General features: G+C 48.5%; 1 protein-coding gene across 3 annotated transcripts in view; it reads left to right on the top strand.

Moving 5' to 3' along the window:
* ccdc78 (coiled-coil domain containing 78) overlaps nucleotides 1-23552 on the top strand; it is a 140702-nt gene that overhangs the window by 77559 nt on the left and 39591 nt on the right. For all 3 annotated transcript variants that reach the window (XM_072481684.1, XM_072481682.1, XM_072481683.1), the window contains exons 7-11: nucleotides 608-782; nucleotides 6856-6987; nucleotides 9840-9971; nucleotides 12853-12939; nucleotides 17925-18104. In XM_072481684.1, coding sequence (XP_072337785.1) covers nucleotides 608-782; nucleotides 6856-6987; nucleotides 9840-9971; nucleotides 12853-12939; nucleotides 17925-18104 — 706 coding nt within the window. The remainder of the gene's footprint in view (nucleotides 1-607; nucleotides 783-6855; nucleotides 6988-9839; nucleotides 9972-12852; nucleotides 12940-17924; nucleotides 18105-23552) is intronic.

Here is a 23552-nt window from a genome sequence, read left to right as displayed (position 1 = left end):
GCGCTCGCGGGATTCCCCTGGCGCACGGGATCCAGTGGGCACACCTGAGAGACCTCGTCAGTGGGTCGTTTCGTACTGGGCCGGAATTCACGTTTCCCACTGGCAGCGCACCCCTGCTAGCGGGTTTCCCGGGAGCTTGGGGTGATTACAATGGGAAATACCATTGGCAAGTGACGGGAAGAGAGAATCCCGCCATCACTGAACGGCGCCCCACCGGGAAACACGGCTGGAGGACCAGAGAATCTAGGCCCTGGTTTTCACAAAGGTGGACCAGCCGTAATGCCTCCTGAGGCCCCCCCCCCCCCCTCCAGAGAAACAGCAAAGTGATGTTGAATGAAGAGGGGTGTTTCCTGACACTGTAGCACCCAAACCGGACGTGGAGTTCTCCAGTTAAATCACACTCCTGATATCCCATTGGAGTGCGACTTAGGGCCTCGTGGTGTAAAGCTTCATTATCCAGAATCTCGGTTACTGGGCCCTCATGTTCAGTGAATGATGTTGTCCGCTGTGTCAGTGTCCCGCTAGCTGCAAACTGGGACCGAGTTGTGAGGTTCAATATGACTTTACGTTAATATCTTGACTTTAATCCTGTGTTTTTACTTTGCAGTGAATCCAAGTTAACTCAGCTGACCCAGGAGGCTTTCGGGGGAAACTGTAAAACCCGAGTTATTTGTTGCCTGCCCCCGAAGCCGGAAACCAATCGCCTTGCAGCCGTCTTGAGAACGTGCTCCACCCTCTCGCAAGTGAAAAACTTCCCCGTGCTCAATGACTACTTTGTCGAGGTACGCAACGTGCAACACCCGCAGAAACTCTCACTACAACACTTACGTGTCCAACTCCTACTGCCTTCTCCCTGGTTTGGAAAGAGGTGGCAGGGATATTGGGGAATTTGGGGCGGGATTCTCCCGCGGGACCCACCACCCCACCCCCACACCTGACCCGACCGTCCCGGCTGGACTGACCCCCCCCCCCTCGAGGACTGACCAACCTTCCCCGCACCCCCCAGTGTCCGAGCACCCCTAACCTCACCTAGGTACACAATATGCTGCCGCGGGCGAGCTTCGCTGCCCCCCATCTCAACCAGCCTGAGTGAGGAAGGTTGGGTGGAACAGGGGATTTGGAATTCCAACGTGGGTAAGTCTGGCGAGAGGGGCAATCCGATGACCCGTCTGAGGGAGTTACAGGCCCAATGTGTCTGCCGCCGTTGTCCTTCCCGGCTGTAGACGCCATCGGCGGGATCCTGCGCTTCGCCGGCAGTGCACTCACTCCCGCCGGTTTCCCAATGGCGTGGGGCGGCCACGACGGGGAACCCCATAGGCCGGCGGTGGGAGCAGAGATACCCGCTGCTGCCGGCGGGGGGAGCGGCGTGTGGGAAAACGTATCGGCTGGTGTTGGGAAAGGGGGAGAATCCCGCTCCGTGTGTTTGGAAGCTGCTATCGAGGGTGGGATAGGAAGTGTGTAAGAAGTGATTGGAGGGGTTGCTGCCTATGTAAGCGCTTGGCTGTTCGAGAATAATATTGCTCGGGAGTGGCATGAGCAGACGGAAGGATGACTTGAGGTTCTTGGTCGGAGAAAGGGAAGTGTTGTAGGTTGCTGTGATTGTATATTGAAAGATGTGACAGAGAGGAGAGAGCTATTGAGATTTGAGGATCAGTGAGGGGAAGTAGTGTGGTCAGACGCTGTTGAGGTAGCTGGGATAGGGGTGAGGACTGAGACTCACCCTCACGGCCCTTGCAACGTCATTGAATCTCTGTACTGCGTTGAACCTGGGTCCTGAGGTTGGTGTCGGTCACACTGACTCCCAAGCCTCTCTGGGTAGACACACACTGGGAAGCGGCACCTACCTTGCCTTGGCTTATCTCACTGGATCCTCCAAGCAGGTAGCAGGGGAGTGGGGCTTTTGCAACACTCAAACTCCTGGCGAAACCATGGGCTTGAATATACACTTCCTCGGTGGTACATTTGAAGGTGGGAAGCACATCAAACCCAGTAGGTGCTGTGCAGAGCACCCTCATTCCTGCCTCCAGCACAATTAATCGGGAGGGGGAGGGGGGGCTATCAGCCATTGGGCCTATGGAAACCCTTAAATGGTGACATGAGGACCTCATTGCCAGTTGGGCAACCCAACATCTGCATAAGTTGGTGTTGGGAAAGGGAGGGGAGAGGGGGGAGAGGGGGGGGTGGGGGTGGGGGGGTGGGGGGGGGGGGGCGGAACCTTCTTTACAGGGTCCCCAGGCCAATCAGATGCACCTGCCCCTCCCAAGATCACCCCCTCTTTTAGCCCTCTCCCTAGCCTCTCGAACCCGGGCTCGGGCCTGGTTCCAGTGAGACCCAGACCCTGGACTCCTTGGCGTGGTGGGACTGCTTGTAATCCTCACCCAGTGGCATTGCCGGGACAACAGCGCTCCGAGGGGGGGGGACGGGGGGCGGGAACTTCCCCCTGATAGGAACCAGTTAATGTTGCTCACAGTGTAAAGGGGATGTGGGGCAGTCTTTGTGACTGTGGGCGGACTCTCCCCAACCTTTTAGCCTGGGAGTCAGGGATTAAAGACACATTTACAGTGAGCCCCACAAGTTGCAAACTCCTCTTTGTTTTATATCATGTAATACTATGTAATACCCAGGAGGTGGCAACGTTTAACCACGTACTGAATCTCCTCCATTGCACGTTCCTTCACCGCGATTATTCTTTTCTCTCCAGATTGCAGTTTATCACAGAAAGCCTTCGAATGATAGTGGGGCTGATTTGACTTAAAAGGAGTGATGTATAATTGGCAGCATGTTTTAAATCTTTCCCCGTCGTTAGTTATTGTCATTGAAGGAGGAAAAGTAGCAAGTGAGATCGGAACAGTGTTGACATGAGACCTGAAGGGAATAGAAATGGGTGGAGTGTTTGGAGTGAGAAAGAGAGGTGTTGACATGAGCCATGTATGCTGAGGGGTTGATGGGGAGGAGGGAGCTATTGAGATTTGTCCCACGAGAAGGTAAAGTGGGGCAAACAAAGCCAAGAATTCCCTGGATGGGAAAAGAGACAGAGAAAAGACAGAGTCCCAATTTGGATGTGTTTGGCGGGGTGTTTCTCTGTGTCTGCAGCGCGAGGACGATTCCGCGATCAAACGGGACTATTTTTGTTGGCCTCGGAGAGGAACACCCTGCCGGAGCCGCACTCGCCTCGCTCACTCACCGAGCCGGGCGTGGCGAGAATGTGCCCAGAGAGTAGGACGAAGCAGAAAAAGTGAGTGAGAATCAGGATGAATATAGAGAATTCAGAGGGCACCGCTGAAGGAAATACAGAAGGGAAAGTGAGAGGATGAGAAGAGACTGGCAGCTTATTGTGAATTCGAAAGTCTTTCACCGGCATATGAATAAAGAATGAAAAGATAGCAAAGGAGGAGAGGGGCCGATTCGGGCCGAAACGGGGAACGTGCGCAGGATCTGTACAGATCCTGGCCTAGGTACCAAATGAATGCTGTGCAGCTGAATCTGTTCCTGCCCTCTCTCGCAATGTCTGCACCCAAAGCATGTCCTAAACACAGGGGTTGCTGGGAACTGGCGCATCCCCACCCAGCCCTATTGCCGCAACCTCATCGTTATCACCAACAACCACAATAACTTGCAGTCGGATAGCGCTCTCAATCTCGAAGAACGTCCCGAGGTGGCACCGCAGGAGCGGTCAGCAAACAAAGCGCGACAGTGAACCACCTCAGGAGCTTGGTGAGAAAGAGGTTGGTTCTGAGCATCTTAAAGGATGAAAGTGAGATAGAGAAGCGGGAACGTTTCGGGTGGGAATTCCGGAGTTTAGGGACCCGGGCAACCAAAGGCACGGGCAGCACAATAGCACAGTGGTTTGCACAATTGCTTCACAGGTCCAGAGTCCCAGGTTCGATTCCCGGCTTTGGTCACTGTCTGTGCGGAGTCTGCACGTTCTCCCCGTGTGTGCGTGGGGTTTCCTCCGGGTGCTCCGGTTTCCTCCCACAGTCCAAAGATGTGCGGGTGAGGTGGATTGGCCATGATAAATTGCCCTTAGTGTGCAAAATTGCCCTTAGTGTTGGGTGGGGTTACTGGGTTATGGGGATAGGGTGGAGGTGTGCTCTTGGGTAGGGTGCTCGTTCCAAGAGTCGGTGCAGACTCGATGGGCCGAATGGCCTCTTTCTGCCCTGTAAATTCTATGAAATCTATAACCAATGGCGGGGCGATTAAAATCGGGGATTGACAATGGAGGGTTGTGGAGCTGGAGGAGAATATTCTGAGGGGGATTCGATATGGTGGGGACCCGGCAGCCTGTTTCCTCTTGTCGGGGATAGAATTAAGGGACACCATTTAAGAATAAGAGGTCTACCTTTTAAAATGGCGACAGAGAGAAACCTTTTCTCTCAACGGGTCAGTATTCTGTGGGATTTTCTGCCCCAGACAGCGGAGCGGGCTGGGTCAGAGAATGTAATCAAGGCAGAGTTAGACAGATTTTTGATGGACAAAGGAAGTCAAGGGTTTAATTGTGGGTGGATGGCCGTGGGAAGAGGTGCTGGGGGAAGAGAGCAAAATGCAGTTGTGACCACAGCCAGATCATTCACGATCTTAGTGACTGGTGGAGAGGGAAGGGAGGCCATTAAGGGATTTGAAATCAAGGATGTGTGTTTTGAAATGGAGGCTATTGCTCGACCGAAAGCTGATGTAGTTCAGGGAGTGGACTAATTGTAGTATCTCCATGGTGACCACAGCATGGGATGCAGTGACTCACCAAATTATGCCTGCTCGTATTTACCCAAGAAGTGAAAGGATGTGGTGCGAGATTCAACCAAAACATTTCTAAGTGTCACTCTGGGCGGGTTTGGTGGGGTGTGTCCTGCTGGCCTTTTGAGCGAGATCCACACCGATAATCAGCCATGATTTTGGACCTTGTGGAGTTTCTCAGAGATCGAGGCGCTATTTTGAATGGGTGCCCTGATTTCTGAATGAGCTTGAGGGTCTCCCACACACGGACAATGTCACCCCCTGCGCACATGGCCAATACCCTCCCCCCACTTAGTGAGGACACACTACTGTGGGTTTGCTGAGGCCTCCCTTTTTTTTCAGGCCTCTCCCCGCCGGTCCCTGACTACCCATGGGTCTACAATGCCGGGCGCCGGGAGTATCTGGCGGATGCATATTTAAATGAACCCCATCGCGAATCTGGGGGATAGCAAATCGTGCCCATACGGTGCACTTTGTAAACCTCATTACAAAGTAGTGAAGTGTTTCTATGTTAACTTTGCCAAGCTTAGCACCCTGCAATGCCTTTCAATATTTTAAAACACTTTTGATGTGCTTACGCTTCAGAATGAAATTGGTATTGAGTATTCAATTGCGATCGTGTCGACTAAGAGTGCGACCATTGATTCAATTTTTACTCGTCTATAAATCCAGTTCAGCTTGCCTGCTGTCTTGGCGTTGAAGGTACAAACTCCCCATCGCAAGGCTCAAAGCAGAAAGGTCAGCAACGGTGAAGCAATTTACCACACTTAAAGAGTCCTGTGAACAGTTCTGGCCTGCCTATTAGAGGAAGGATTTGGAGGCACTGGAGAATGTGTCAGAAAGATTTACAGGAATGAGACCAGAACTAAGAGGTTAGGACTATCGGCAGAGATTGAACAGGCCGGCGATCTTTTCTCGAGAAGGTTGAGGGGAGAACTTTGAAATTATGGAAGTGTTTGCTGGGATAAACACAGAGGTGTTGGTTCTAGTTGCGAAGTACAAAACTAGGCATCATAAAAATGAGGTGGTGGCTAATAAGTCCAAACTGGAATTCAGTGAAATCTTTTCTACCATGAGAGCGGTTGGAAAGTGGAACTCTCTACGAAAAGGTGTAGTTGAAGTGAATACTATGAATGCCTTCGAGGGGAAGCCACGTAAGCATGTGAGAGAGAAAAGAATAGAAGGTGATGTGGATAGGGTTCGATGAAATAGGGTAGGCTGCTTTGGAGCAAGAACAATAATACTGGACCAAATGGCCCGATTATATGCTGTAAATGTTATGTAATGAAGCATTGCGAGCATTCCCGGTATGCATTTGAGATATTTTTGAAAAAGACACGTGCTGTCGAAGCTTTTCATCTTGCAATCATCAGGACAGTTGGCAGGAAAATACCAACAGTAAAGGGAACAACAATTTACACTGCACGAGAAGAGAGTGCTGATTGTTTGGCAAATGGACTCTGATCGGCAGAGGCGTTGCCATGGGGAATGCAGCATGAAACAGTTAACTGCCAAGCTTTTGTTCAAGATTCAAAGCAGGCAGGTCAACTCTGATTGGTGAGAAAGAATTCCCATGGCAACTCCCCACGCCAATCGGGAGTCCACTTGCCAACCAACCAGCACTCTCTTTACCGTTGGTAATTTCCTGTGAGCTACCCTGATGAGTGCAAGACCAAAAGCTTTGACAGCACGTCTCCTTTTTCAGCAACACTCAAGCTCTGTGTTACCAAGTGACTATTCGCATTTGAGATGTGCAGATCTAACGGCTTTGGGTAGGGATGTGATCGCCAATGCGTACAAGGATGCTGCAGCCTTGCAACAGACTACAACTGACTGTTAATCCCTATTTAACTCCATAACCTTTTCATCAAAAAGTTAAGCCACATCCACACCGGTGGCCGCTCAAGGGTATCTGAGAACTTTTGCCTCCATTCTCTGTTTGTATCAGTTTGAATAGTTTGTCTTCAGTTGGATAGAGTAACAAGAGAAGTAATAGCAACAAACTGTTTATAGCAACACAGCTTGCTGTGCACGCAGAACATGCCTGTAGATTCAAGCTGCCTTTACCTTGCTGTGCTGGGGGGGTGTGGACTTGCTTTGACTCTGTTTTCCGATTGACTCCAGTCGCTGGTGACCCAGTACCGAGCACGGATCCTTGCACTGCAGCACCAGTCATTTCAGGAAATGGGGACCAAAGGTGACGGCGAGAAAGTTAACCTGCTCAGGGATCAGATTCGCCGACTGAACAATGAGAACGTAAGCAAGTAAATTGTACACTGGAGATGAGCTCAGGTATAAACACCGTCTTATATTTCCGTGGGAGTACCAGCTTGGAATTGATTCAACAGCCCGTCATTGTTGACCAGCGAAACACTTAAAAGCCTGAAACTAATCCAAATTAATAACGAGAGTGCCTTCGCTTTTTTTTTGAAAATGCAAATTGGTATTCGAGTTTTTAAAAGAATGTTTGAAAGTGCTTTGTTTCAGCAAATGTCAGAATGGAGTTGCTTTTACTTTGAAGCTATATTCAAGCACAATGGACACAACAATGTGGTATGGTCCTGTGAGTTACCCCCCTCTGACCGGTTCTAATGTATGTTTGCCCTATGTGTCTCCCGAGGAGCAGACACGATGTGGGGGGGGGGGGGATTTTCTCAGGCCTGTGAGCCCCTGCTGCACATCCCATTATGGCCACTAACTCTCGCGAGAGGCCCGTAACTGGATTTGCGCCGGGGAGAATTCATTTAAGTGTCACCGCATCTCCTGGGGGGCGTCAGATGCCCCCCCCCCACTCTGGCGTGATGTCACGCCGGTGAATCACTACTGCTCTCCAGCAGGCGAGATGACCACGTCGGGGGCACGGAGGCCTGTGTTGCCCCCCCCCCGCCCGGGTGTTCGGGGACACGGCAGGGCGGAACCCTGGCAATACCAGGTTGGCACTGCAGGGGGCGGGACCAGGCGCTGGGGCCTCCAGGGAACACCATTGGTTGGGGCGGGGGGCTCCACATTAAACAGCACGCCTCAATCTCAGTGTAGCCAGGCTGGTCGGTTCCATGAGGCCCCGCCCCAACCAGAGTGATAGCGTAAAATGTGTGCCTCTGTTTTTTTTTAATAAGAAGTGTCAGAAGATGGGGAGAGAAAGTCTGGCTCGTTCTCTGGGGAGAAATGCATCGGTTTTCAGTCAGAACCTGGCACTTTGCCGTTTTATGGGGAACTTCTGCCGATTAATCTAAATCTCAAGTTGAATGTCCCTGTTTGTCATCTCGGATGGAAAAGATAACATGGCATTATTTTGAAGTGGAACAAACGTCTCCCTCAGGTGTCTGGGCTAACATTCGACCAACATTGTTTATACAGATGGCAGGGTAGATGCTGAGAGGGTGAATCCACGATTCCAGGATGGAGGGGGCAAAGACTGGAATGTCCCACCCCCGCCCCCACTGAGGGTCTTCCCGCACCGGCGGCGGCGCGCCATTGGCTGCCGGCAGGATTCCCCCGGTCCAGCCGAAGCCAACGGCGATTTGCGTGGCCCGCCCACCCCATCGCCGGGGAAACCCACGGCGTGGGTCAACTTCAGCGGGTTTGGAAGATCCCGCTGGTGGAAAATCCCACCCCTAGTTTCAGAAGGGGCTGGTTTAGCACAGTGGGCTATGACAGCTGGCTTGTAATGCAGAACAAGGCCAGCAGCGCGGGTTCAATTCCCGGTCCAGCCTCCCCGAACAGCGCCGGAATGTGGCGACTAGGGGCTTATCATAGTAACTTCATTGAAGCCTACTTGTGACAATACGTTATTATTATTAGAATAAAGGGTCACCCATTTCAGGCAGAGATGAGGTGGAATTTCTTCTCCCAGAGGGTCATGCATTGCTGGAATTCTCCATATGGTAGCAGGGGAGAGCTGGGGAGGCCTGAGTCATCACATATATTCAAAATTGAGATCCATACGGATGCCAAGGATAATAGCGAACAGGCGGGTAAGTGGCGATGAGGACACAATCAGACCAGCCATGATCTTGTTCATCCTCGAGCAGCAGTGAGGGCCCCTGCGGCATACCCCTGCACTTATTTCTTATGTATTACCACCTTGCTGTTTGTAGGGAGTTTGCTGTGTGTAAATTGGCTGCTCCGCATCCCACAGAACAGCAGTAAACACACTTCAACAAGGTACTGGTGTGACTGTAAAGCACTTTGGGCCCCCGTACGATGTGAAAGTCCTCGATAAATGCAAATCTTTCTTTTAATGCGGGTCTTTTATAACCAATAAATCTTTTCCAGTCACAATGTATGAATATTATGCAGCCGTTTACACAGTTCTCATATAGGAGTGAAAAGCACTCAGGGTAGAACTGTCTTTGTCTGTTTTAATATTAGCAGGAGCTGTCATTGACAGCGTTGAATATATAAAAGTGTTTGCATCAGCATCAGTTACGGTTGAGAGATGTGCCATTACTCTCAGTGAACATTGAGTCTGTGCCAAAATGCCAATTTGTTGTCCGTCAAGATGTGGAAAATGTCAATTGAAAGCAGTCAGATAAACATGCAACCTTAAAATACTTATTTTTAAATCGGTGTATTTACTGAAGAAATAATACAGCATGTGGCAATAGTTGGCTGTTCTTCCGGAATATTCCCCTCAAGCTACCCTTCAACTGAGGTGTGGCCGTTGATCATCAGAGAGCCCAGACTGGAGCCCACCCCCACTCACCCCCTTTTTCTCTGCCCTCATTCAGAGATCAAACTGCTGTCTGGGTCAGCCATTATAGATTTGTTATTTTTCAGGAGTTTAAGCCCCCTCTTAGGCAAAATCATTAAATCCTTTGGTTGGAATAACTTTCAATCCAGCCATGCAGCCTAATCCTGACAGCCAGCGAGGTGACATTTTGTACCGAGGGTCCCAGCATTTGGGAACTGATCGAAATGACTACCTCACGGCTTTAACAAACCCAAAACGACGGAATTGAGAATCGATAATTTGCCTGTTGATGGCATAGACTAGTTTTCAGGTTCATCACAGTGCGCTGTTACGCATTTTACGTCACTGACAGGATGACTACCAGTACTTTACAGTGTTCACCATCACAGTTTGATATGCACGCCATTTCCTATAGGTGCAGTTGCGGGACAGGAATGAGCGTCTGTACACTAAACTGGGAGATCTTCAGGGAAAGATGGGACAGATGGCTGGCTCGAAGACTGATCTCTCCTCTAAACTAGTGTTCAGCGAGGAAGAAAAGCTAAAGGTGAGATACGGCACAACAACAACTTAAATTTACGGAGTGTCTCGCACACAATGAAACGCCACATAATGGGGTCTAAAAGACTGGTCAAAGAGGTAGGTTTTGAGGAGTGCCATGGGGAGACGGTGGTGTATCGGTAATGTCACTGGACGGGGACGTGGGTTCAAACCCCACCACAGCAGCTGGTGGAAGTTGAAATCAATTAGTAAACATGGAATATAGGGATAGTCTCAGTAATGGTGACCATGACAGTAATCAATTGTTGTAAAAACCCTTCTGGCTCATTAATATCCTTCAGGAAAAGGCCATTCGTACCTGGTCTGACTCACATGTGACTCCAGGCCCAGGGAGCAGGAGGAGATTACAGAGTTAGGGAGGGGTGAGACCATGGAGCGAGAAGAGATTTTAGAATCAAGATGTTGCTCGACAGAAAGCCGCTGTACATCAGTGATGACAGCGGCGATAGGGGGGCGGGACTCGGCGTGAGTTAAGACACGGGCAGCAGAGTTGTAGATGAGATCAAGTTTACAGAGGATAGAATGTGGGAGACCAGCCAGGAGTAGAACATATAGAACATAGAACATACAGTGCAGAAGTAGAATAGTCAAGTTTCAACAGGGGTTCAGCACAACTGAGCTGAGCTGGGGCGAAGTCGGGAAATACTACAGAGGAGGAAATAAAGAAACATTTAAAGTACATCCATCATGTCTAATCAGTGCGTTTGGGAGTTAAAGGGCCATAAACATAAAAAATAAAATGGGCGTGAATGGTTTGGGGAATTCTTTTGTTGGCCGTTTACATTTCAGGGTGAAATCTATCCTGAAGAAACTCTTTATCTCGATCCCTGTTACCTTTTTTCTCATTTGGGGGTTTCTGGAAAGGCTGCTCGATAGGTCAAGGTGATCGGGAAGGTCAATTTACATAGATATAGCCTGAAGAGACAGGATTTTCACAGATGTTAGAACCTTCGAGTAGCCATGCGCAGCTGGATGGCATTTGGTTTGAGGCCTATGTTCAGGCCTGACACTTAAGGAGTCTCTATGTGGTCGAAGCCAAACTCCCAATGCTCATCCTGACTTGGACCTCGGGCCTCACCATGTATGTCCGGCAGTTCCGGATGCTAATTGGGTATTTAGAAGATGTTAATGGCTGGGAGATGACCAATTTTTAGGTCCGATATCGCCCCCAAGGTCAACTTTGGTATAGAACATAGAACATAACAGCGCAGTACAGGCCCTTCGGCCCTCGATGTTGCGCCGACCTGTGAAACCACTCTAAAGCCCATCTACACTGTTCCCTTATTGTCCATATGTCTATCCAATGACCATTTGAATGTCCTTAGTGTTGGCGAGTCCACTACTGTTGCAGGCAGGGCATTCCACGCCCTTACTACTCTCTGAGTAAAGAACCTACCTCTGACATCTGTCTTAGATCTATATCCCCTCAATTTAAAGGTATGTCCCCTCGTGCTAGACATCACCATCCGAGGAAAAGGGCTCTCACTGTCCACCCTATCCAATCCTCTGATCATCTTGTATGCCTCAATTAAGTCACCTCTTAAACTTCTTCTCTCTAACAAAAACAGCCTCAAGTCCCTCAGCATTTCCTCATAAGATCTTCCCTCCATACCAGGCACCATTCTGGTAAATTTATCATGGGCAAACCCAAACCTGTTTAAATCAATGTGCAAACACACAAAGACTTCATAGCAGGTGTCATTTCAAAGTGATGAAGTGGAGAAATCTTGAATGAGCTCTGACTGCCCCCCCGACATCCCACTCCAGCCCAGCCCACAATCCCACTGCACACCCCAAAGTGGGTGTGATGGAATACTCTCCACTTGCCAAGGTGAATGCAACTCTAATAACCCTCAAGAGGCTCGACACCACCCAGGACGAAATAGCTCGCTTACTTGGCATCCCTTCCACCTCCTTGAACATTCTCTCGCTCCACCATCAACACACAGTGTCAGCAGTCAGCACCATCTCCAGGATGCACTGCAGGATCTCACCAAGACTCCTGAGACAGCACCTTCCAAACCCACGGCCTCTACCACATAGAAGGATAGACACATAGGGACACTACCACCTGCAAGTTCCTCTCCACGCCGCACACCAATAGCTCCCTCCCCACTATCACATCTTTCAGCATACACAATCACAGACAACCTACAACACGTCTCTTCCTCCTTCCAAGAACCTCTTCACCCTTCTATCTGCTCATACCACTCACCAACACCATTCTTTCCCTTATGCTCAAGCACTTACACAAACAGTAAGCCCTCCCATTACTCCTTTCTGACTACCAATCCCACCCTCGACAGCACCTTCCAAACACACAACCTCTTACATCTAGAAGGACAAGGCCAGCAGATACCTGGGAAACCCACCACTTGGAGGTTCCCCCCCAAGCCACTCACCATCCTTTCCTGGAAATATATCGCCATTCCCTCACTATCAGTGGGTCAAAATCTAGGAACTCCCTCCCTAACAGCACTGTGGGTGTACCTACACCACATGGACTGCAGCGGTTCAAGAAGGCGACTCACCACCTGCTTCTCAAGGGCAATTAAGGATGGGCAACAAATGTTGCTCTAGCCAGCGACACCCACATCCCATGAACAAATTTAAAAACAAACAAGTTGTCGGTCCCCAATGCTTCCCAGCTGAAATAAGCTACCTTAACACTGCCCAAGACACTGAGCATGGCTCTGTCCGAGCTGGGCAATCAGCAGAATCTCCAGGGCAATCACTTCATTGCCGTTTCTTCAAGCAAACTCAATTTTGTCCCAAATTCAAGATGCATTTAAAAAAAATGATGGTGTCCTGTCATCTTCAGACGAATTGGTTGATTTATCCTCAGAGAATGCTGTTATATATTTTAGATTTCCAAGGACCTGATTGATTTGCAAATTCAGACCAATAAGATCCGAGAACAATATGAGGCGGAGAACTTTGAGCTGAAGAGTAAGGTACACATCCCTTATGGTATTTAACACAAGCTGCGTGATTGTTGCTTCAACAGTTCAAATTATTGCTGCATCGTGATAAAAATATAAACTGTTTGCGAACGCATTGCTGAAGCATAGTGCATAATAAGCTTATTACTTAATAAAATCTCAATTTTATAAATAGCAGCATAGAGTATAAAAGAAGCAAGTTTAAAAAAAATAAATTTAGAGTACCCAATTCATTTTTTCCAATTAAGGGGCAATTTAGCGTGGCCAATCCACCTACCCTGCACAGCTTTGGGTTGTGGGGGCGAAACCCATGCAAACACGGGGAGAATGTACAAACTCCACACGGACAGTGACCCAGAACCGGGATCAAACCTGGGACCTCGGCGCCGTGAGACTGCAGTGCTATCACTGCGCCACTGTGCTGTCCCAAAGAAGCACGTTATGAGGTTGGCACAACGATTAACACTGCTGCCTCACAGCGCCAAGGACCCGGGTTCAATTCTGGCCTTGGGTGACTGTCTGTGTGGAGTTTGCACTTTCTCCCTGTGTCTCCGTGGGTTTCCTCCGGGTGCTCCGGTTTCCTCCCACAGTCCAGGTGCAGACTCGATGGGCCTTTTGGCCTCCTTCTGTACTGTAGTGATTCTATGATTCTATATGCAGGTTAGATGGATTGGCCATCCTAAATTGCTCCTTAGTGTCCAGGTTAGTGCAGATTAGGTTCCAGGGATAAGACGGGGTGGGTGGGGGAATGAAAATGGGTCGAGGGTCGGTGCAGACTCGATGGGCCAAATGGCCTCCTTCTGCACTGTAGGGATTCTATGATGATTCTATGACCTTTTATCAAACATTCAAAATAAATTCATGTACGGGATGTGGACGTCACTTGGCGAAGCCAGCGTTTATTGTCCATCCCTAGTGGCCCATTGGTATGGCTTTAGGAAGGAACCAAATGTTTCGTACATCAGGTTTCCAAAAATGGTTCCCGGGATGAGGGACTTCAGTTCTGAGGATAGATCAGAGAGCTGGGGCTGATCTGAGACGGTTGAGGGGTGACTTGAATTGATTTATAATCATGAAGAGTCTGGACTGAGTAGCTAGGTAGAAACTGTTCCCATTGGTGGAAGGATAGATAATCAGAGGACAGTGATTTAAAGTGATTGGCTAAAGAACCAATGGCGGGATGAGAGAAAGGTTTTTTTTATTGCAAAGAGTGGTTAGGACCGAGAATGGGCTGCCTGAGAGTGGAAGCAGGTTCAAACTCAGCAAGAAGGACTCATCTGTGACTCACCCAGGAAGTTAAGGATAGTAACTGGGGCAGCACGGTAGCACTGTTGCTTCACAGCGTCAGTGTCCCAGGTTCGAGTCCCGGCTCGGGCTACTGTCTGTGCGGAGTCTGCACGTTCTCCCCGTGTCTGCGTGGGTTTGCTCCGGTTTCCTCCCACAAGTCTCGAAAGGCGTGCTGTTAAGTAATTTGGACATGCTAAAATTTATCTCTGTGTACCCGAACAGGCACCGGAATGTGGCGACGAGGGGCTTTTCACAGTAACTTCATTGCAGTGTTAATGTAAGCCTACTTGTGACATAGAACATAGAACATACAGTGCAGAAGGAGGCCATTCGGCCCATCAAGTCTGCACCGACCCACTTAAGCCCTCACTTCCACCCTATTCCTGTAACCCAATAACCCTTCCTAACCTTTTTGTGACAATAAAGATTATTTAAAAAATAGTATAAAATTAAAAGAAGAGGCTTAAAATGCTGCAAAAACAGTAGCAAGTCTGAGGATTGGGAATATTTAGAAACAGCAAAGGCCATCAAAAAGTTGTTAAAAGACGAAAAAGTTGAATATGAGATAAACCAGCCAGGAATATTAAAAAAATCGTGAAAGCTTTTGTCAGAATATAAAAAGGAAGGGAGTAGCTAAAATAAACAATTGTCCCTTAGAAGCAGAGACAGGACGACTTATCATGGGGTGTGAGGAAGTGGTGGAGGCCATTGAACAAATAGAAGGCACAAGTTCCATACCAGAAATAAACAATAACCTCAGGGTTAAAAAGAGTGAGGAAATGAGGGAAATCAATATCAGAAAAGATAAAGTAATGGAGAAACTTAATGCACTAAAATCCGACCAACCCCCAGGACCTGATGGCCTACACCCTAGGGTTCTGAAAGAGTTAGCTGCAGAGATAGTGATTATACTAGCTACGATTTTCCAAAGTTCCTTAGTTCGGGGAATGGTCCCGCTAGATTGGAAATTGGCAAATGTTACACCACTCGTCAAGAAAGGAGGGAGAGAGAGAAAATGGTGAACAATGAGTCAGTTAGCCTAACATCAGCTGTTGGGAAAATGCTGGAATCTGTTATGAGGGAAGTCTCACAATACAGTTAGAAAAATGGAGATGGATTAGAACTCGCCAACATGTTTTTACTGAAGGTAAAATCCTATTTGACAAATCTATTTGCGTTTTTTTGTAAATAGTAGGGTAGATAAATGCAAACCAGCAAGTGTGGTATGCCTGGATTTTCGAACGGGGCTGCGCAAAAGGCTAACAGGCTAAAAAAGGGCTCACGGAGTTGGGGGAAATATATTAGCACGGAGAGAGGATTGGTTAATGGATACAAAACAGAAAGTGTGTATAACCGGCACGTTTTCAAGTTGGCACACAGTAAATAGGGAGTGCGGAAAGGACAAGTGCGGGGGCCTCTGCTACTTACGACGCATATTAATGACTCAGATGAAGTGAGACGGAATAATGTTTCTACATTTGCTGATGATACCAAACTAGATAGTAAGGCGAGCTGCTGTGCTAGCCATATCTGGGGGAGGAGGTGGGTGAAGAGGGGCAGATGTCCATGATGTGACATTACAGGACAGGTTTGATGGACGAGCTGTCTTTTCCAATCTGACGGTTTTAATGCATATAATACAAAATACCAGGAAGACTTGGGGATGTGCACAGGCAAATGAAAGGAAGGAAGAGACAATCAGATAAGATCATTTTAAATAGCCAAGTAAGTGACCAAACAAAAGCAATAAAAACCACAAAAGCAAACGGGATTATCGATAACAATCTGTAGCTGCTGCATTAGGAAGTGGTCATTGCTGCATCGGATAGAGATCGATGTTTTTTCTAGAAACACTCTGCAATACCTTCAAAAACATTTTCATCAAGAAGTGGGAAGCAGGGGGGTGACCATGTTGAAATGAAATGAAATGAAATGAAAATCGCTTATTGTCACAAGTAGGCTTCAATGAAGTTACTGTGAAAAGCCCCTAGTCGCCACATTCCGGCGCCTGTTCGGGGAGGCTGGTATGGGAAGATTCGTTGAGGCAGAACTAACCAGGGTTATTGAGGAGGATGGTGCCAATGTGACGATTGCATTAAAGACATCGATAAGAGCCAACGTTGACTTAACTGAAGTAGTGAGATGGAAAAGAGAGAAAAGAAAACTCTAAATCTTGGAAAACCGGAAGTAAGGGTTTTTAATTAATCAGGTTCGAAGCACAGTTTTGGGCTCAGCTGTGATGCCACTTGCAGTCAAACAGCAGGTCAAGATTTTCCGGTCCCACCCGTGGCAAGATCGAAAATTTGAATGACCAGCCAAAGGTCCGTTGGCTTCAGGTGGGAATATCTGTGGCATCTGAAAATCCCGGCCTTATTGTTGAGGCTCGTGTGCGAATATTGACTGGGTAAAATCATACTCCAGCAAATTGACGCCTTCAGGGAGATAAAACATAATCGAGTCTCATTAATATCGCCACCTTAGAATTACCGGCCAAAGTCATAGCTAGAATGGGTGTGTGGAGAATGGAGCACGGTGCTACCCCGGGAAGCTCACAGTCTTTTTCTCAGCTTTGAGAATTGATTTCACACTATTGATTGTGCAGCGTTGGGTTAATGAGTTCACTAATGACAGATTAACTCTCTATTATCTCACTGTGGGAGCTTGCTGTGCGTCAACTGGCTGCCAGGTCAAGACAGCGACTACACTTTGAAAGTATTCCATTGGCTATACAGTGCGTTGGGGCTTACTGAGGTTGCGAAAGGCCCGATAGAAATGTTAGCCTTTGCTTTAAAGGAAGCAGATCCTTGTCACTTAGAAATCTGACTCACACACACACACACACACGCACACACACACTCACACACACACACACACACACTCACACACACACACACTCACACACACACACACACACACACACTCTCACACACTCTCACACACACACACACACACACACTCACACACACACACGCGCACACACACACACACACACACGCGCACACACACACACACAGTGTAAACTTCACAAACCCAAGCCCGATGTCCTTGAATACCTCTGCACTGACTCATAAAAGATTTTGACACCTTCTTCAAGGTCCTTGCTTACAGTCTGTTTAGCACAGGGCTATGTCGCTGGCTTTGAAAGCAGACCAAGGCAGGCCAGCAGCACGGTTCAATTCCCGTACCAGCCTCCCCGAACAGGCGCCGGAATGTGGCGGCTAGGGGCTTTTCACAGTAACTTCATTTTGAAGCCTACTTGTGACAATAAGCGATTTTCATTTCATTTCATTTCAAGAAGGAGATTCTCCATGTTGTAACGTGGTGCCGAGACTGGTGTCCCTGCCTCTGATACAGAAGCTCCAGGTTCGAGTCCCACACCAGGACTTGCTGGCCAAGGAAGGTGCGTTCATCACAGTGTGTCAACCTGTAAGTTCTTCCAACACGCCAATGGCTGGCGGTAAGAGTGGGAGAGACTCCTGGTTAGCCACACTTGATGTGGGTTGGCGCCCCACAAGCTATAAGCAACCGGCTAGCGACCTGTTCCAGGAATAACTAGCTATGGAAACAGATGAAAGTCTGCCACAGTGCACCACTAGATGTGGGAAGGGAATTGCATTCGACACTAGACCATTATAATTATTAACGATTTGCGGAGGAGTTGCTCGGCTTCCGTTCAGTATCAATCACGCCGATGTTTTCATTCTCTGCAGATTTTATTCCTAGAAAACAGAATAATGGAGCTGGAATTACAAAAGGACAAATGTACACATGAATATCGGACAGCGAAGGATTGTTTGAGGGTGGTGGAGAAAAATCGTAAGGAGTTGGCAGACGAATACATCGTCCTGAAGACGAATTATATGACCCTGAGTAAGCAGCATGAAAATGAGGTAGGTGCAGCGTTAACAAGAGGTTCGTTTGGGTTCAAAGATATAAAACGTCCCTTTGTGAATCTTGAATGTGCCTGTTTTAAACACTTACCTAAGTTGGGCAGCTTTTTGTTAACATAGTAATATGTTCTTTAAATTAAATTATTGTTGTTTCATTTGGTCCTGGGATGTGGGTATTGCTCATGAGGCTGGCATCTATTGCCCATCCCTACTTACCCTTGCAAAGGTGGTGTCGAGCCAACCTCTTAAGAACATAAGACGTAGGAGCAGAAGTGGGCCATTCAGCCCATCAAGTCTGCTCCATCATTCATGACTGATCGGACCTGATGATCCTTAACTCCAATTTCCCGCCTTATCCCCATCTCCCTTGATACCCTCACTAATTAGCAATCTGTCTATCTCAGCCTTGAAAATACTTGGTGAGCCAGCCTCTACAGCTCTCTGCGGTAAATAATTCCACAGATTCACTAGCCTCTTGGAGAAGAAATTCCTCATCATCTCTGCTTTAAAAGAGTGACCCCTATTAAAGATTACTTCTCAGTCTAAAGGGACGATCCTTTAAAACAGAGATGAGGAGGAATTTCTTCAGCCAGAGGGTGGTGAATCTGTGGAACTCTTTGCCGCAGAAGGCTGTGGAGGCCAAATCACTGAGTGTCTTTAAGGCAGAGATAGATAGGTTCTTGATTAATAAGGGGATCAGGGGTTATGGGGAGAAGGCAGGAGAATGGGGATGAGAAAAATATCAGCCATGATTGAATGGCGGAGCAGATTCGATGGGCCGAGTGGCCTAATTCTGCTCCTATGTCTTATGGTCTTATTATGCCCTCTGATCCTTGACTCTCCCACAAGGGGAACAACTTCTCAGCATCTACCCTGTGAAGCCCGCTAAGAATCCTATATATCTCAAAAAGGTCGCCTCTCATCCACCTAAAGTCCAGTGAGACCAGGAACAACCAACTCAACCTCTCATAAGAAAAGCCCTCCATTCCCGGGATCAACCTGGTGAACCTTCTCTGGACTGCCTTAGATAAGGATGCTAATCACTAATCACAATATTCCAGGTGTGATCTAACTAGTGCATTGTATAGTTTTAGCAGGACGTCCCTATTTTTATGCTCTATCTCCTTTGAAATGAACTTCCCTTTGAACCGCTGCAGACCACGTGGGGTAGCTTGACCCTTAGTGCTGTTAGGGAGAGAGTTCTGGAATTCTGACCCAGTGACAGTGAAGGAACTGCCATTATAGTTCAAAGCCAGGATGGTGGTGAGTGACTTGGAGGGGAACTTGAACGCGGTGGCGATGTTCCCAAGAATCTGCTGCACTTGGCCTTCTAGGTGGTGGAGGTTGCAGGTTTGGAAGGTGCTGTCAGAGGAGCCTTGCCGAGCTGCTCAAGTGCATCCTGTACCTGGTCCACACTGTTGGCACTGTGCATTGGTGGTGAAGGGAATGAATGTTTAAGGTGTTACATAGTGCACGGGTCAAGCGAGCTGTTTTGTCTTCGATGGTGTCCAGTTTCACGAGTGTTGTTGGAGCTGTACTTATCCTGGTAAGTGGAGAAAATTCCATCACACTCCTGACTTGTGCCTTCGAGGTGGTGGACAGGCTTTGCGGAGTCAGGAAAGGAATTACCCGCGCAGAATTTCCACCCTCTGACTAGCTCTTGTAGCCACAGTATTTATATGTCTGACCCAGTTTAGTTCCTGGTCAATGGTAACCACTCGGCTGTTGATGATGTTACCAGAAAACATGCTGATCTTAGATCCAATTTAATCTTTATCAATCTTTCATTTTAAGCAGTATTTCAAAGAAAGAAATGAACAGTTGTGAAGCTTTACCGCAGCTATGTGCCACCGGTTTATCTAGTGAATGCTATGCATAGCAGACCGACAGTCTTGTAAAATTAATTTGTAGCGGATGATGTGTGTTGCATCAATTTTTGTGATGTGAAATTGTCATTCTTAATTTGCAATTGTGCGCACTGCAATTTAATGAACTGGAGAGCCATGTGTTAATATGTGAGAAAACATCACGTCTGTACCCTAGGCTGCCACCTACATTTTTATTTTCATTCATAGGGGCCTGGATTTAATGCAGTCTGTCAAAGTGGGAAACGTGGCGGCTGGGCCCAGTGAATTGTGGGAGAAGCCTGGTCAGTCACCGGAGGTGGCAAAACCTGTCCCGATTAAGTCATAGGACGGAAGGAGATGAAGCAGAATTCCCAGCCTCCGGTTGTGGTATGCTAATTAGGCTCATTACCGAGACCATTGCAATTTAGTGGTGGCTCGGGGTTTAAATGGAGGCCACGTGAGTCTCCCGCGGCATCAGTTGGTCGCCTGGCAAACCATTGTCGGATTTTGCCGACGGCCTCCCCTAGGGCAGGGCGGTCACTGGTCGTCCAGCATTGCGCCCACCTCCACTCATGGCCTGGGATCCTGTGCCACTGAAGGGTGCAGTACCACCACCAGCCACCGTCCTCACTGGCACTGATGAGAATGACGAGCCATTGGGGACCTTGAGTGGGGAAGGTCTGCCACTGGCCATCTAAATGCGCGAAGGGCACTTGATTCCTTCAGGCCTCCCCTCAGACCTGGCAAGAGCCCCTGTCACCTCGACAAAATTCTAGCCAGGATGTGGGTGTTGCCGTCCAATTGCCATCAAGCAGATGGTAGTGAGCTGTCTTCTTGTGTACAACTAGGTGGTTTACCAGAGAACAGTTAAGACTCAACCCCATTGCTATGGGTCTGGAGTCAAGTATAGGCCAGATCGGGTAAGGATGGCAGATTTCCCACCCGAAAGGATGCTCGTGAACCAGATGTATTTTGTTTTAATGAATCCAGTAGTTTCATGATCACCATTACTGCTCATGTCTATGGATCTTTAGTCCAGGCCTCAGGATTGTTAGTTCAGGAGCACACCGTGATGCCAAATGCTACCACACACCTACTGATGTCACTCTTGACCAGGAGACAGAAGCTTGCCCATTTTTACTCAAATTGTGGAGGCGGGTGCTCAGAAAAGTGGGACTTTGTTACAACCCTCACGAGAGCCACAGAGACGACCCGATTAATCTCCTCGGGAGCCTCATGGGGTTTGTGCTCCCCCACTGAGTGGCAGAGGCCCTCAGCGGGCTCGTTAATTCATCGTGATAAAAACCGGCCCAGGTGGGAGCCGGTATTCCAGAATGGTTCCGGCTGGGACTTGGACTGCTGCTTTTCCGAAACCTAGTGTTGAAAATAAACCATTTCTGACTCTCCCTTCCTGGGGAGTGCCTGGAAACATACAGTTGCAGAAGGAGGCCATCTGCCCATCGAGTCTGCACCGGCCCTTGGAAAGAGCACCCTACCCAAGCCCGCACCTCTACCCTATCCCTGTTACCCAGTAACCCCGCCGAACCTTTTTGGACGCTCAGGGCAATTTAGCACGGCCAATCCACCTAACCTGCACTACTTTGGAAGGTGGAAGGAAACCGGAGCACCCGGAGGGAACCCACGCAGACACGGGGAAAACTCCGCACAGACAGTGACCCAAGCCGGGAATCGAACCTGGGATCCTGGAGCTGTGAAGCAACAGTGCTAACCATTGTGCTACTGTGCCGTGGTAAAGTATGTCGGTGACCAAATGGACCTCAGGCTCGGAAATGTTACCTGTCAGCAAGGAGTGAACAGGTTCAAAGGGGAGCTGAAGGCAGATAGTAACTACACAGGTTCCTGAGTGGGAAATATTCATGTAGTAGACAGAGACTTCATCAGTATCAGAGATGTTGGAGTTAGAATTGTGCTTGCGTGGTTTTCACAGACATTGGACATGCAGATTCTTGAACGTTAGCAGGAAGTGACTTATTCACAAATTTTAAAATAATCTGATGTCTTCTTATTTTAAAAGATATCCAAACCCATTTAACATATGTATATATACATGTGTATATAACAGAGAGAGCGATCGTATGCACATAACTTGTATCTACCTCAGACCTTTAAACAACTATAATTACCCAAAATGCTTCACAGGAATATTATCAAATCAAATCTGACACTAGGCCATGTAAGGGCCCAAAAACCCGGTCAAAGAGTGTCTTAAAGGAGGAGAGAGGGGCCAAGAGGTGGATCTGCTTAAGGAGGCAATTCCAGAGGCTTTGGACCTCGGCTGCTGGTGAAGGTGTGCTCACCAATGTCGGAGTTTTTAAAATGGGGGATGCTCAATGAGGGGAGGCTAGAATCAGAGGATGCAGCAATCTCGGAGGATTATCGGGCTGGGGGGGCGTCACAGAAATAGGGGGAGTCAAGGCCACGGGAGAATTTGAAAACGAGGGTTTAGAAATTGACGTGCTGCTGTGCCGAGAACCACAGTGTTACATTCGATTGAATTTGGTGCACGTTACGATGCGGGCAGCAGAGATTTCGATCAGGTTTTTGAAGGGTGAAGGATGACTCTGGTCAGGGCAGCATTAGAACAGTAAAGATGATAGCTATGGAGGAGGAAATCAACAGCAGATGAATAGGGCAGCAGCTTTCTTATCACGTGTGGCACTGTGGTTAGCACCGCCACCTCGCAACGCCAGGGACCCGGGTTCAATTCCGACTTTGATTAACTGTCTGTGTGGAGTTTGCATGTTCTCCCCGTGTCTGCGTGGGTTTCCTCCGGGTGCTCCGGTTTCCCCCCCACAGCTCAAAGATATGCAGGTTAGGTGGATTGGCCATGATAAATTGCCCCTGGTTGTCCAAAGATGTGCAGATTAAATTGGATAATAATAATCTTTATTAGTGTCACAAGTAGGCTTACATTAACACTGCAATGAAGTTACTGTGAAAATCCCCTAGTCTCCACACTCCGGCGCCTGTTTGGGTACACTGAGGGAGAATTCAGAATGTCCAAGTCACTTCACAAGCACGTTTTTCAGGACTTGGACAAAACCGGAGGAAACCCTCGCACTGTGAAGCAACAGTGCTAACCACTGTGTTACCGTGCTGCTCCTTTATGGGATGCGGGGGGGGGGCGGGGGGGGGGCTAGGTAGGGTGCTCTTTCGGTTAGGGTGCTTTTTTGGAGATTTAGTGCCGACTCGATGGGCCGAATAGCCTCCTTCTGCACTGCAGGGATTCAGTGGATTCCCTTCACACCATTGATACATCATTTTTAAGTGTACATCTGTAAGATCCCAGGCATGTGAAATATTGAGGCAATATTGTTTTCTGCTGGTGTCCATGTTGCTGGCATTGTTGAGTAATGTCCTTGTTTGGTCAGGGTGCTCCCCTACCCTGGATGATGCTGTTCACTGAGGGCAGCGCTTCCCGCCTCACTTACGCCGGGGTTTTTTCTGCCGGGTTTTGACCGGAGGACCCTTCAGGGTGATCCAGAGGAAGAGGCGAAGCGAGTGCAACTTCTGGTCCGCCGCTTCTGCGACGGCCACATGCCCCAGGTCAAGGTCGGATCTCTGGCCGAGGGTCCGGCGC

This window comes from Scyliorhinus torazame, chromosome 17, assembly GCF_047496885.1.
Source record: "Scyliorhinus torazame isolate Kashiwa2021f chromosome 17, sScyTor2.1, whole genome shotgun sequence".
Classification (NCBI taxonomy): domain Eukaryota; kingdom Metazoa; phylum Chordata; class Chondrichthyes; order Carcharhiniformes; family Scyliorhinidae; genus Scyliorhinus; species Scyliorhinus torazame.
Note: the sequence above shows the minus strand (reverse complement) of the source record. Positions and strands in the feature narration are given on the sequence as shown.